This window comes from Felis catus, chromosome B1 (genome assembly GCF_018350175.1).
Source record: "Felis catus isolate Fca126 chromosome B1, F.catus_Fca126_mat1.0, whole genome shotgun sequence".
Taxonomy (NCBI): domain Eukaryota; kingdom Metazoa; phylum Chordata; class Mammalia; order Carnivora; family Felidae; genus Felis; species Felis catus.
Genome location: NC_058371.1, coordinates 148002944 through 148018082, shown reverse-complemented (window position 1 = coordinate 148018082; position 15139 = coordinate 148002944). Strand labels below are relative to the sequence as shown.

Below are 15139 nucleotides of genomic sequence, written 5' to 3'. Positions count from 1 at the left end.
TGCGTCAGGCTCTGTCAGCCTCGCCCTACTCACATTGTCTCTGTCTCTCTCAAAATAAATCAATAAAACTTAAAAAAAAGTTCTTTTGAAGGAAAAAGGGAGCCAGGTCAGGTAGCTTTCTTCTGTGCATATTCTCATAATATCCTGTGTATACTTTTGTTAGTGTTCTTATTACAGTACGTTTACACAGCCTCTCAAACTTTTCCACATCCAGTGGCAGAAGAAATTGTATTAGACTTGTATACAGTGTGTCTGAAATTTTACATTAATATCACATCTAGTATCTTAGCCTTAAAATTTATATAAAATTTACATTTGATTCCATAGAAAGAGGATACTTGACCTAATATAAAAACATTTTCATTTTATTTGTTCTGAAATAAAATTGATCTTTGTCAAAGATGGTAATGTTTATTGTGAAATTTCAAGTGTTCTCTGTAAGTTGCCCTGTTTTCGTTCTCCAGACATTTGTGTAAACCAAGTTTGATAAATAGTGAGCACTTTGATGTCAGGAACTAGGTCTTTTATCTCTGGAATCCCAGCATTAAATATCTAACACCAAGTAGATGGTCACTATTTATAGAAAAAAGTGAATGAATGTACAGAAGTTCAGATTTTGAAATAATAGTGTTAAATGTTAGCATTGTTAAACGTTTTTAGTTATTTTTCTCCTAGAAAAAATATGACATAACATTGTGAAAGTCATGCATTTGTTTTCACTTTTTTTTTTTTTTTTTTTTTTTTTTTTTTAGCCCATGCACGAGCGGGAGAGAGGGGCAGAGGGAGAGAGAGAAAGAAATCTTAAGTAGGTTCCACGTTCAGTGCAGAGCCCGACACATGGCTGGATCCCACAACCCTGGGATCACGACCTGAGCTAAACTCAAGAGTCGGACGCTCAAGCAACCGAGCCACCCAGGCACCCCTGAAAGCCATGCACTTTTAAAAGCCATTTTCTGGGGGGCACCTGGGTGGCTCAGTTGGTTGAGAGCGTTCAACTGCAGCTCAGGTCATGATCTCACAGCTCGTGAGTTTGAGCCCCGCGTCAGGCTCTGTGCTGACAGCTCAGAGCCTGGAGCCTGCTTCGGAGTCTGTGTCTCCGTCTCTCTCTGCCCCTAACCCACTCGCATTCTGTCTCTGTCTCTGTCAAAAATAAACATTAAAAAAAAAAATTTCTGGGCTATACAATATAACAAAACTTTAAAATGAAAACTTTATGGTTAAAAGTATAAAATATACAGGAAATATCACATTGTAAGTATTCAGTGTAATGAATTTTCACACACTCAACAATTGCACACCAAAAACCAGAACCCCAGAAGTCCTTCCATGCTCCCTTTGGGTTGCTGCAACCCTTTTTAACAGCATATATTCGTTACACAAAATCATTTTACACTCGAGTACGATTTAAGACAAGTAACAAACTGATTGAATAGATTATTTTTTATTTTGTGACAAATTAAGTTAGTGATTTGGTGATCTTTACTAGTACCCAACATTACAAAATGGAACAAAGAAATAATTAATTTTAAGTGCTAATTATTTTCAGTAGTTTGATTTCGTACTAACCAGGAAATGTAATTAAAATGATTTGTAATGCCCATACTCTTATATACTATTCACAAAAATGATAATAATAAGCATTAAATAATAAACATTTTACCTTCTGCATTAAATAATTAATAATGAGCAGTGAAGTCTTTTGAGATTTTTATGCCTAATGTCAAATTACCCTGATTTTTGTTTGACCTTCTTTTATTTGTGTAGAGTAGTGGTTCTCAGTGGAGAAGCAACCTGATTTTGTCTTCCAGGGGACAGGCATTGGGCAGTATCTGGAGATATTTTTGGTTGTCATAACTGGAGGATGCTACTGACACCTAGTGGGTAAAGGCTTGGGTTGCTACTAAACTTAATTCACAGAACAACCCCACATCCCCTCAAAAAAAAAGAATTATCTGGCCAAAACATTAGTAGTGCAGAAGTTGAGAGCAGTATTTTCTAAAGAATGAATGGGTTGTTTGTGTTTGATGTAGATTAGTTCAATAGGGTATAGCACCATATTAAGTCATCCGAGGTATTAGGAATTTAATTTCCCTAGGCATTAGTTCATCTTTCTGCATGGTTTATGCACCCCAGGCCACAAACAGATGTCTTGAACATGTTGCTACTGATTGTAAGAAGAATGACATGAGGCAATGTAGAAGTGTAAATCCATCACCATTCTGGCAAGAGTCTCCAATCCAGCTCTCCAATGACATTTTCTTGCCATCTATTGGGAGGTTAAACAGAATCTAGTTGCTGCCCACAAACATTTATGCACACCCACACACGTTTATCCCATTCATTTCTTCCAGTGATTATGGGAGGTTAGAAACACTGGAGTGCACATAAATGCCAGTAACAAAGTTGGGAATTAATGTCTGATAAAACTGGTTTTAGGGGCTGTGTTTTAGGGGGTAGTTTTGTTGTGCATTTTACCTTGTGAGCTTATTCTGGTCTCAACACTTACCTGCCCTGAGGAAAGAGAGTCACATTTGAGGCCTGGTGTTAAAGGATTTGTTGTGCAAGGAAGAATTAATGGCAATATATATACCAATTCTGACTTTTTTTTCTTTAAAACTACTACCTCAGAGAGCAGCACAACAAAGCCAGATTTATATAGTTGGAACTCTGGCTTTGTTGTCTCTTACTGGCTGGGCCCAGGGACTGGCTCTTTTACACGCTTAGCCTCATTTGTAAGTTGGTGCTACTGGTAACTGTCTCACAGCCTGACGTAAGGAGGGATTGAAATTGTGACTGTCAGAAGCAGCCCACAGTACCTGGCACAGCATAGGCCCCAGTAAGTGAAGGTAGCAGGTGCCTGGATTGTGCCGAGTTCTGTCGGATAAAATGTGGTACTTAGTCCCTTTCATCAAATAATTTATCACACTCTATGCTAAGTCTTAAAATTTTGGGAGTTAGTACGGTTAATTATTTTTAGTTTATGTAATGTTTAGTTTAATAATGCTAATTAACATAAATAGTAATACTAATAATGTCAATCGTATACTTGGAACAAAGTTTAAGTACTTTTTTTTCTTCTACATTGCCTTTAATTTTTAGAGTACTTCACAAACTGTGTAGAGAACGAGGTGGGCAGGGCCAGGGTGGAATCACAGAGACCAGTGTGAAGGTTGTGCAATAGTGAGGGAGCTAGGATGGGCACCCAGGTTAGGTTAGGCAGAGGTGGTGGTGAGATTATTAAGACTGTACTCAATGCTTGAAATTTGATAAAATAAGTAATTTTCACTGTTGCATCAAGGATATTCCTAAAGGAAACTGGCATCTTTCTTTTTTTTAACAGCAAGTACTTGGCAGAGAATACAAAACCACTGTCTCCATTCTTGCCAAGACACCCAACAGTCCTACCCACCATTGCTTTTGCACCTTCGATGCTAACGTCAACACAATGAAACATTGAATTTCTAAATGTGCTGTTTCCACTAACCAGGCTCCGTCCTCTCCCTCTTTGGCCGTAGATCCTAATTATCTCATGGCTAACGAACGCATGAACCTGATGAACATGGCCAAGCTGAGTATCAAGGGCTTGATTGAATCAGCTTTGAACCTGGGAAGAACTCTGGACTCAGACTATGCACCCCTCCAGCAGTTCTTCGTGGTGATGGAACATTGCCTGAAACACGGCTTGAAGGGTAGGCCATGGCCCCAGAATGCAAATGTGCACGCAGCTATTTTCTAGCAATACGTGTTCAAGAAAAGTGTTCTTTCTGGAGCCAAAGAATAAGAGGCTTGAATTAATAATATTAATCTATTGGAACGCACCCTATATGAGCACAGACAGGGAGACAGGGATGTGGTTGAATTAAAAGACATGCGGGGCTTAAATCCTTAAATGCTAGAGCTGGAAAGGACATTACGAGTATCTAGTCCAATACGGCAGTTCTGTTGGACAGGTGGAAACAGGCCTAGGATGGGAGGTAATTTGCCCAAGGTCACACAGTGAGTGGGGGCAGAGCAGGTGCTAGAATTCATATCTCCTGAGTCTTGCTTCTGTGTTCTTCCACTTGACCATAAGCTTTTGAGGGCAGAACCTGGTCTAGTTCACTTTGCTTCCTTTCCTGCTCCCTCCCCAGTCATTAATAGCCTGTTTCCAGGTTACATATTCTTTCCCATTGGACTCTTTTCTTCACTAGTACCACACAGCTTTAAGTACTATATTGTTAAAGCCTTTTATTGTTATTATTATAGGTCTAGTTATAAATTCTTCCTGAAAGAGGAAGGACTGAGTCTTGGGGAGTGGGGGATTTTTGGTTTTTACAAAATGTTATCTGTTCTGAAAGCATGAATAATTTCAGAACTGTCTGATAATGCAGAATTAATTCTCTGATAAAAAGGATTAAATAGATGAGAGAGAAGTGTGTATATGTGTTTGTGTGTGGAGGGCATGTTTATGTTGCAAGGGATATTAAAACATTGCTTTGTTTTTATCACCTTAGCTAAGAAAACTTTTCTTGGACAAAATAAATCCTTCTGGGGGCCTCTAGAACTGGTAGAAAAGCTTGTTCCAGAAGCTGCAGAGATAACAGCAAGTGTTAAAGATCTTCCAGGACTTAAGTAAGTTTAAGGTCCAGAATTCTGCTAGGAAAACATTAACCACTGCCTTCAAGTCTAAAGATAATGATGACCATAATCATTTATTTCATAACAGTCGAGAATGCATGCTGTTTTTTATGAATATGTACTACTACAAGAGACTTGCTAATATAGAATATTAAGAGAAGTGTGTCTGTGAGGGATAATTATCACTAATTTAAAAGAGGTTGTATTCATATTAAAATGCCAAAAATTTTCTTATTTTTTTAAAAGTACTTGTGGGAATCAGTTAGAGTCTCAAGAAATCAGATCTTAGGAGGGAGGATGCTAGACCCAACTAAGAAAAAGAATGTGTTCAACGAAGTTTTAAGAGCCAAGATTAAAACCGTTGTCAAGTGGACCTCAGGAACTGACACTGGGAACCTGCCTCAGAACTCAAAAAGAGGACTGATCATTTTCCCAAATTAGACTGGTTTAACTTTAATCAGATAGAGGCCTAAATGGACTGTGTCCACATTGTGAGTATTTGGACACTTACATGATCCACACTAAGTTTATGAGGATTTACCGACGCTAATGTGATAGAACATTTTCATTTGGGCCTCCCAGAGGTTTTTATCTTCAAATTGTAGTCTCAGTAATTCATTCTTCACGAGAGCAGTTGTCCCAAACACACCCCTAGTCCCACCAGCCCACACAGAACTCCTCACATAGGAATGTGGGAGAATAGGTTGTAAGGAGCACCTCGGTGTGCATGTTATTACTGGGGACTATTAACAAGAGTAAGTGAATCTGTCCCACTATGGCCTCTATCTCTGCTACTTGTAGTTGTTGGATTCATGTGTTTCTGTAGGACACCAGTAGGCAGAGGAAGAGCCTGGCTTCGTTTGGCATTAATGCAAAAGAAACTCTCAGAATACATGAAAGCTTTGATCAATAAGAAGGAACTTCTCAGGTATGAACATCTTATTGAACTTTGTTCTTTTCTTGCTATGTTCTATGTTTTATATGATGTCAAATCATATAAATTTGCTGTTTTTGCAGATCAAAAACAGTTGTTTCATGACAATTTCACATAGTTCAACTAATACTTCCTCCCATACCTCACACACACATACCCAAGAATAGATGTTTATTACATGTGTTCAGTCTGTCACTGTGGCATATATATGGTCCTTTGCAGGGTAGGCTAAAACTTAATACCCCCAGAAAACAGGAAAGGCTTTTGACTCAACCTTAGCATTTACCCAGATGCAATAAGACAGGAAGTTGACATGTTACATTAAATTTAAAAACAGCACACAAAATTCTAGATGGATTATAGACACAAATGGCAAAGAGGAAACAGTAAAAATTTTAGAAGACAATATAAGGTAGACAAAAATTTCTTAAACAAGACATAAAAAATTCTCCCTGTTAAAGAAAAAATGGATACATTGGTCTACATTAAAATGAAGAACTTCATTCATCAAAAGACACAAGATTAAAAGGCAATCCATAGAGTGTGAAAGGAGATATTTGTAACACATATATTGAATAAATGATATGAATCAGGGTATGTGAAGAGCTCCTTCAATCCAGTAAGAAAAAAGCAAGGGCGCCCAGGTGGCTCATTTGGTTAAGCCTCCAACTTCAGCTCAGGTCATGATCTCGCAGTTTGTGAGTGTGAGCCCTGCATCGGGCTCCATGCTGACAGCTGAGAGCTTGGAGCCTGCTTCAGATTCTGTGTCTCCCTCTCTCTCTGCCCCTCCCCTATTCGTGCTCTGTCTCTCTCTCAAAAATAAACATTAAAAAAAATTTCTTTTTTTTCAAAAAAGGATAGATGAGCAAATGTAAAAATGGGTAAAGGATTTGAACAGGCGTTTCACAAGAGAAAATCAGAATGGCTAGTAAACATTAAAAAGAGCGGTGCCTGGCTGGCTCAGTGGGTAGAGCATGTGACTCTTGACCTTAGGATCGTGAGTTCAAACCCACGTTGGACATAGAGATTACTTTAAAAAAATATAAATGTAAGGGCACCTGGGTGGCTCAGTGGGTTGAGCATCCAACTCTTGATTTCAGCTCATGTCACAGTCTCATGATTCATAGGATTGAGCCCCACATGCTTGCAGCACAGAGCCTGCTTGGGACTCTCTCTCTCTCTCTCTCTCTCTCTCTCTCTCTCTCTCTCTCTTAAAATAAACTTTAAAATATATATATTTACATATATATGCATAAGTTCACTAGCCATCATGTAAATGCAAATTAGAACAACAATGTGATACACACCCACCTACAAATAAAGCAGATCTCCGAGGCAAATTTTTAAAAAACCATTTTTTAAAGATGCATTAAAGATGGAAAAATCATCCCTTGCATCTCAAATACAAATATGTGGGGAAAGTATAAATAATCACTTCAGTGAAACTACCATTCTGGTCACTTCTCTTTCAGCTAGACTGTCTATTATCTAGAGTCTATTCATGCACGTATTATCTAAAATAAAGTATTCAGACCATCCCCCCCCTTTTTTTTAACCTTTTCTCTATTATCATAATACCCATATTCAACTATGAGGCCAGCATTTTCTGCTTGTCTCATGATTACATCATTGGATTCTTGAGGTTTTGTTACAACAGAGCATTCTGTGGATTTCTCTTACAGCGAATTCTATGAACCCAACGCCCTCATGATGGAAGAAGAAGGAGCCATAATTGCTGGTCTCTTGGTGGGTCTCAACGTCATTGATGCCAATTTCTGTATGAAAGGAGAAGACTTGGACTCTCAGGTATGCACAATGTGCTCAGTTACGAAGTGCGTCACTCTGAGTTTTGTTAGCTCAGAATTTGGGTTGATCAGATTACACCAACCAAATTAAGAGAAATTCTGTGAGTCATGAATAGTATTTGTAAAAATTTTGATGTGAATATAAGCAATTACTTTGTTTTTTCTTCTAATTTGACTCATTTATGTATTATGAGTGTTTTTCAAATTTTCTCTTGACTGTGACCCCTGTTTAAAATAGTTTGTACAGACTGGCGCACCTGGGTGATTTAGTCAGTTGAGCGTCCAACTCTTGGTTTTGGCTCAGGTCACAATCTCACGGTTTGTGAGTGCAAGCCCCACATGGGGCTCTGTGCTGACAGCTCAGAGCCTGGAGCCTGCTTCGGATTCTGTGTCTCCCTCTCATCTTGCTCCTTTCCTGCTCGCACTGTGTCTCTGTCTCTCTCAAAAATAAACATACATTAAAATTTTTTAAAAATAAAAATAAAAAAAGAATACAGACTGAAGCCAAACTGTTTAGGTTCAGATTCTGCTTCTTTATTTTCTAGCTGAATAAATTTTGTAGTTTCTTGATGCTTCACATTTCTTAGCTGAAATACAGGGATTTAAAAAAAGAGTATCTGTATCTATGTCTTATAGTTATTGTGTGGAATAAAAGAATTAGTAATGTAATTCACCTAGTACAGGGCCTGGCACGTATTAATTGCTTACTAAATAAAGCTGTTGCTTTCATTCTGACTCGTTCTCACCCCTTCTCTATGAAATACTACAGCAAATTTCTGTTACATTTTACTCTAAGAAAATGGAAAAGGAAATATGATATTTTGACCTGTATTAAAAAAATAAGTAAACTGAATAATGAAATAGCAGTCCTGAAAAATTTAGACATAATGCATCAATGAAAGTTTGGAAGAATAGATATCAAATTGTTACAGTGGTCCTATCTGGGTGGTTGGGACTATGGGTGTTTTGTATTACATCCTTTTATTTATCCGTATTTTCCAAAACTTCTTTAAGGAACTGTGCATTCTCTTTGTAATTATCATTTTTAAACTATTATTGCTGTAAGTGAATAGGGATTCAGTAGCAAAATACTTGAAAGACACAAAAGAGAAAGAAACTTTAAACCTTAAATTTATATTAAGCATTCTCTTGACTTTCTTGTCAGAATCTCCTGTTGGCTTGCATGATCTGGTCTTCTGGTCCTATAAAAGTAAAACATTACATTTTCATCAAAATTCCTAATAACTGTCATGACTTCATTGCTGTTCTGAGTGCCCAGAAAGAGATATTGTATTATGCCTCGGAAAAAGTATCTAATTTTATGTTAAATTCTGAAAATTCCCTTTGTAGGTTGGAGTTATAGATTTTTCAATGTATCTCAAGGATGGGAACAGCAGTAAAGGCAGTGAAGGGTATGTACAAAGAAAATTAAATTTCTTTTCTCTTTAATGTTCTTCGATAGCATTTAATGTTTACAACAGTAGTGCTTTAACACACTTGCTGGAAGAATTTCCGATGATATAGCTTTAATAGAATCTTGCCAAAAGTATCTGACTATTGTGCATGCTAAGCCCTAAAAAGGTTTTGGTTAAGTGGTTTTCTACTGTGTGGTTCAGGGGCTAACAAAATAAAATAAAAAGGTTTATAAAAGGAATCCCTTGCTCCTTCTCTTGAAGTAGTGTTTGAAAACATGGCCTTCTTGATCAGAAAATTGCATTCTTCATTTCTTAAAATTTGAAATATTAAACATACGATATGGGGTTATGTACAATGTTAACATTCGGGGTAATGAGGTGAAGAATAAACGCAAACTCAGCACTGCTTTTACAGCTCTTGTAAATGTAAAATTACTTCCGAATATCCACATGGCCCTTAGAAATTAGACCTCAGAGGGGCGCCTGGGTGACTCAGGCGGTTAAGCATCCGACTCTTGATCCCCACTCAGGTCTTGATCTCACAGGAGAGTCATTGTTATAAGTAATACCAGCAAAGCTAAAAAGGCTACCAGTTGTGAGATGAAAATTTTTATTTTTAAATGCCTCTGATAAATTATAGTGTTATACCTGTAACCTGAGTTATTAAGGGACTTAAGCTATAGCAAAGGCTTTATTAATATGGAGAATTTTTTTGTTTCATTTTTAAATCTCTGAGTCTTTCTTGTTTGAGGGCATTATACATCAGGTCTGTCTTCTGGTTTCTGTGCTACAATTTTCTTTTCTCTGTTATATGAAAAGATTAATGGAGGGAGGATCTTGGTGTTTCTAATGTTATTTATTTTATTTCTGTTTTTTCCTCCAACTCTCCCTTCCCATCCCAGAGATGGCCAAATTACTGCAATTCTGGATCAGAAGAACTATGTAGAGGAACTCAACAGACATCTAAAGTAAAGAATGAATCAATACTTTTACTTTACTGGGGATTTTGTTGCAAAGGAAGGAAAGAGTAAACTGATGAGCCATGAGATAAATTCAGGCAATACCCGATAAAAATAAATTGAATTCCTGCTTACCAGGCACTGAGCTAGGCACTAAATAAATGGCATTTAACTGTTTGGGTGACCTTTAGTGAAAGGCAATTTAAGATTAGTATGTAATTATAACTCTAGTGATTGACTATGTTCAGTTAAAAATTCCTAACCATGTGACATACCCAGCTGAAACTAGCAGCCTTCTTGGTTCAGTAGATCCAGCCACATATTTCAAGAATGATCTTGGGTAATCTACTCATTGCCTTGGGACCTTTCGATTAATCTTGTTGGTCCCTTGGATTTGTCATTTATACATTGAATTGATAGTATTAGTTTACCCTCTCTTTGCCATCACTACCATTATTTTCCCAAATACTAAGTATTTTTCAGAACTTCCAGAACATGAAACCATCTCCTCTTTCGTGAGGAGAGCGATCCAAATTCTGTTGGTGTTCTCAAGTACATTGATGTTCTTGTTATGCTAAAGACTGTTGAATAATTCAGAAAAATTGATCTCTCCATCCATTAACTATTATCTTGCTTACAATTCTTTTAAAAAGATAACAATTTTAATAAAGTAAGACCTATTATATGATTATACCAGTATCAGTATAAATTTTGAGTAGTCTTGGTTCCAGCTAGAAAATTTAAGAGCAGTTTAAGTATATTTTCTCTGGAGACCAAGAACTAATAATGACTACAGTGAATTAATGGAGATATTAGTCAAGCAGAAGTATGCTTACATTTGATAGTGAAATAGAAGCATGACAATTATTTACTCTTTCATGTATCAGCTTCGTTATCTGTCTTTGGGGATACCTAATGCATAGGGTTGTTGAAAGGAGTAAATGAAATAATGCAAATAAAATAATTTAGAAAAGTGCTCAGTGTATGGCAAGCACTTTATTCATGTAGTTTATTATTATATACTGTGCCGTGCATCAGCTCCTTAATTTCATCCAACAAGTACTTCTTAAATACAAGCTTCAGTGGCTAGGATGTAACAGTTAAGACACACAGCCACTTGTAAACTGTCTTAGAACCTGCAATTCTATCACGAATTGTGGACTTTAGACAATGAATGATAAATGCGATGGGTGTTTAAATGGAAAGTACAAGATATTGTTCTGTTTTTCAAGAGAAACCATTATGAGTTTTTTTTTTTTCCTTTCTTGATAGTGCTACTGTAAACAACCTTCAGGCAAAAGTGGATGCATTAGAAAAATCCAACACTAAACTGACAGAGGAGGTAAGTGTTTTGGAAACACTTTGATTGACATAGAATTTAATAATGTGCATTAGTGGAACCAGTCATTCCTATGGAACTTTGAAAATAAAGGACTTGGCTTTTTCAGATAATGTCTGTAATAGGACATAATCCCTTGTTCTGACTGAGAATGGCCAGCTGGCTTATCTCAGGGGTGTCTGTTATCCAGTTGGACTGTGAAGGCGTAGAACCTGGGCCCATCAGATATCTTGCTTTCTTTTGCATGAATGTTTTGTCTGAGCTAGCCTAGAGTTAACCTTTAGCATATAGCTTGATGTTTGTTCACTCAACAAACATTTGGTACTGCTTACGTGCTAGAGCTAGAGAGAGATTTGTGTGTGCATTGGTTGATGTGTGCCGGATTGGCAAGCTCCCACCCTCAAGGATCTCATTTTCTCCTTGGGGTGGTAGAGCAGATAATATAAAGAGCTCTGGTCAGAACACCAGCATTCCCTGCTTGTATGTCACGCTGCTTACGAGTCATGCGCTTCTGAGCAAGTAAGTCACTTGACCTCCAGGAGGCCCCATCCCTCACTGGCAGATGAGGGTATTTATACTTCCCCTTTCAGCCTCACTGTTGCTTTGAAGATCACAGGAGAATATATATGTGAAAATCCTTAGGAAAGTCCCCAAAATAAGAATAAATATTAACCTCATTTTCGCTTCTGATTAATAAAGAAATTTTTTAATTTGCCAGCGGCTAAGCCACATTTTTTTTTCTTCAATAGCATTAGATGTTTCTATGAAAAATGTTACATAAAATTTTCTGGTGACAAAGACTTTCTCTTATGTATTACTGACTATAACTACCCTGTTATATACTGTGAGATAGATTTGGTCTAAATAAAACCCAAGTTCAAGCACTGGTCGGGAAGATGCTGTTTAAACATTTTCCTTCAGAACATTTTCATTGTTACAACTTTCAAACACCTTCCTTATTTCTCAGCCTTGTGGGCTTCATTTTTGGATATAGATTCTTAAATTATATTAAAACTTAATGGAAACGGTCCTTAGAATTTTACTCTACAAAGCTTTTTTTTTTTTTTTTAATGTTTATTTTTGAGAGAGTGAGAGAGAATGCGTACACGCCAGCAGGAGACGGGCAGAGAAAGAGGGAGACAGAGGATCCGAAGCGGGCTGTATGTTGACAGCAGAGAGTAGAGAGCGTGATGTGGGGCTCCAACTCATGAACTGTGAGATCATGACCTGAGCCCAAGCTGGAGGCTTAACTGACTGAGCCACGCAGGTGCCCCTCTACAAAGTTTCTGAAATACTCTGCATAGAAATTTTCTGCCGTGTTTCTGCTGCTCCTCTGTTGAGGCAATAAGGCCCAACAGTGAAGCATGGTCTCTAGAGCTGGGCTACATGGATTCATGTCCCAGCTCTGGCACTTGCTAACTTTCTAATCCTGGCCAATAATTTAAGCCTCTATTTCTTGATCTATTTCTCTGTAAAATGGGGATGATAAAATAATAGTAAGGTTTTTGTGTGAATTAAATGGTAATACATAAAGGCCTAGACCAGTGTCTGACACATCATAAGCACCCAGTAAATATAGTTATTAATTTTATTCCCTCAGTCACAAGACTTGTCCTTCTGACCTAGATTTATTTTATTAGCAATATTAATTTATTCATTCATGTACTTATTTTACCAGTAACATTTATTTTATTGAAACCTTGGATTTGTAGAGATAGGTAAGCACTGTGTATAGGCTTTATAAAGAATAGAAAAGGCAAATCAGATCTGTTTCTTCCATATGTCTCATTTCTTTTCCATATATCTATATCTGGATGTCTTTTCCACCCAGATCTCTTTTCCATATATTTTGGATTTAAGAGGGCCAGTAAAAAAACAAAAACAAAAAAACAAACAAAAAAAACCCCTCTTTTCTTTTCCTGAATGAATCAGTATGGTAAAGTGAGAAGTTGTAAACAGATGATGATATAAAAATATCCACTTTATTATTGATAAAGCTGAATTAGAAGGCCCACTTGGAGATACAGACATAGTTTCCTAAAACTTTCTCTGATGTTAAAATCTTGGAAGTACCCATTTGAGGGTGTCTTTGGATCTAGAAAGCAGACCCACTTGTCCAGAGTTAACTTTTTTATGCACCGTGAGGCCCATGGAGCAGAGGGGAAAATGGGCTTCCAGACCCATCTCTAGAAAGCAGCCTGAGCCCAGGTTCCTCTGTACTTACGCACTAGAACCAGAACTAAGCAGAACCTATGCTCACTGCTCATGAGGAGATCCCCTCCTGTTGGAATGGGGATATAAATGTTTCCCCTTAGCAGTGTACTGCTAATAACATTACCTTACCTGTTTAGGTGCTGAAATAAAAAAGTCTCTTTGATACTTAATGGTATCTTTTAGAGAGAGGACTTAGTTCATTTCTTTACTCTTAAAAATCATCTATCAAAGTTCTTATGTATCATTTGTAAGATGAATCCCAAGGCATGAGGTGACTTCTTTTTTATATAATGTTTATTTATTTATTTGAGAGAGAGAGAGTATGCATGCATACTTGCGTGTGTGTGAGCAGGGGAGGGGCAGAGAGAGAGAATCCCAAGAATGCTCCACGGTGTCAGCACAGAGCCCGCGCAGGGCTCCATCTCACGAACCGTGAGATCGTGACCTGAGCCAAAATCAAGAGTCCAACAGTTAACCACCTGAGCCACCCAGGTGCCCCAAGGTGACCTGTTTATTAAACATTTTAGAAATAGGTATTATAACAAAATATAAGTTACCCATGAGAATACCCTTGAGGTAAACAATCTTAAGTTAACATTTTGGTCCTGAAAAAGAGTTTACACAAAAAGCAACAGTAGATATTTTTTATTTTTACCTAACCTAGTTTAAAAATACTTTTCCTAACTTCCCACACCATGAGAACATTTTTATGCAGTCATAGATAACTTTATTTCCTTCTAAGAATATCCAAGCCTGAAAATGATGTCCTAGCAAATCATGAATTATCTTATCCTCTGTTAAAAAAGAAAAATAAAAGATTATCTTTTAAATTTTTTCAACAGCTTGCAGTTGCAAACAACAGGATTATTACCTTGCAAGAAGAAATGGAACGAGTTAAAGAGGAAAGCTCCTACATATTGGAATCCAATCGGAAGGTTAACCTTACTGGATTTATAAAACATTCCTAGAGATGTGTTAATGAGTTAGCGGGGCGGTGGGGAAGGCCTCTACTCTAGAGGACTGTTTGGAAGTAGCAAACGTATAGCTACTTGACATATAGCATGCTGTTTTTACTAAGACTCCATGTAGAATCAAGTGAATAATGGAGGTTATGCCAGGGTGAGTCCCCTTCTCCTACAGATGCTCCTTGGCTGCTGTGCCACCTACATCTGTTTAAAGATTCCAAGAACAGGTCTCATTCAATTTCTTGTTGTTTTGTACTAATGATTTGCACTGTAGTTCAGGGTTATATTTATTCTATTAAATGTATCATTGTTTTTAGTCCGTGGTACTATTTTGTAAGAAGTGTTTATCTGGTACCACTGGGAGTTACCATGTACATGAGTTTACCAGATAACTTAACCCCTTAAAGTATCAAACTTTTTATATATGTCTATACAGATTTTTTTGCAAACCTTTTATGTACTACACAATTCTAAGCAGTCTTAGATAGAGGACATAATTTAACACAATTAGCCCTTTATGATGACTGAAAATCATAATTACCAACAGTGGCAATTCTGTACTAAATTACAGTGATGCTACCGTAGGGGCTGTTGGAACTGATAGAGCTTCTAGCACCTATACTTAAATGTTTCCAGGTTGCTCTGGGTGCTTTTTCTCTGCTATTATGATGTTACTGGCATCTGTTGCTTCTCCCTGAAAGTATTAGTGTCTCCCCACTCCCTTTTATCTTCATACTTCTAACCTTCTGTGACCTAAGAATCCAAATATCCATAGTTATTAAAATTATTTCTAAAAAGGAAGCAACTAGGCTCTGAGTGGGGATGAAGTCGTTTGCTGTGAGTAATGGGTTTGGCTTTAGTGTGTGGACTTTGTGAAAACAAATGTGATTT

At 37.3% G+C, this 15139-nt stretch overlaps 1 protein-coding gene across 9 annotated transcripts in view; it reads left to right on the top strand.

Annotated features, from left to right (window-relative positions):
- RUFY3 (RUN and FYVE domain containing 3) overlaps window positions 1-15139 on the top strand; it is an 81400-nt gene that overhangs the window by 48360 nt on the left and 17901 nt on the right. For all 9 annotated transcript variants that reach the window (XM_045056248.1, XM_045056247.1, XM_011281722.3 and 6 more), the window contains 8 exons: window positions 3516-3689; window positions 4494-4611; window positions 5444-5545; window positions 7234-7357; window positions 8707-8768; window positions 9674-9739; window positions 11003-11072; window positions 14126-14218. In XM_045056248.1, the coding sequence (XP_044912183.1) occupies window positions 3516-3689; window positions 4494-4611; window positions 5444-5545; window positions 7234-7357; window positions 8707-8768; window positions 9674-9739; window positions 11003-11072; window positions 14126-14218 (809 nt within the window). The remainder of the gene's footprint in view (window positions 1-3515; window positions 3690-4493; window positions 4612-5443; window positions 5546-7233; window positions 7358-8706; window positions 8769-9673; window positions 9740-11002; window positions 11073-14125; window positions 14219-15139) is intronic.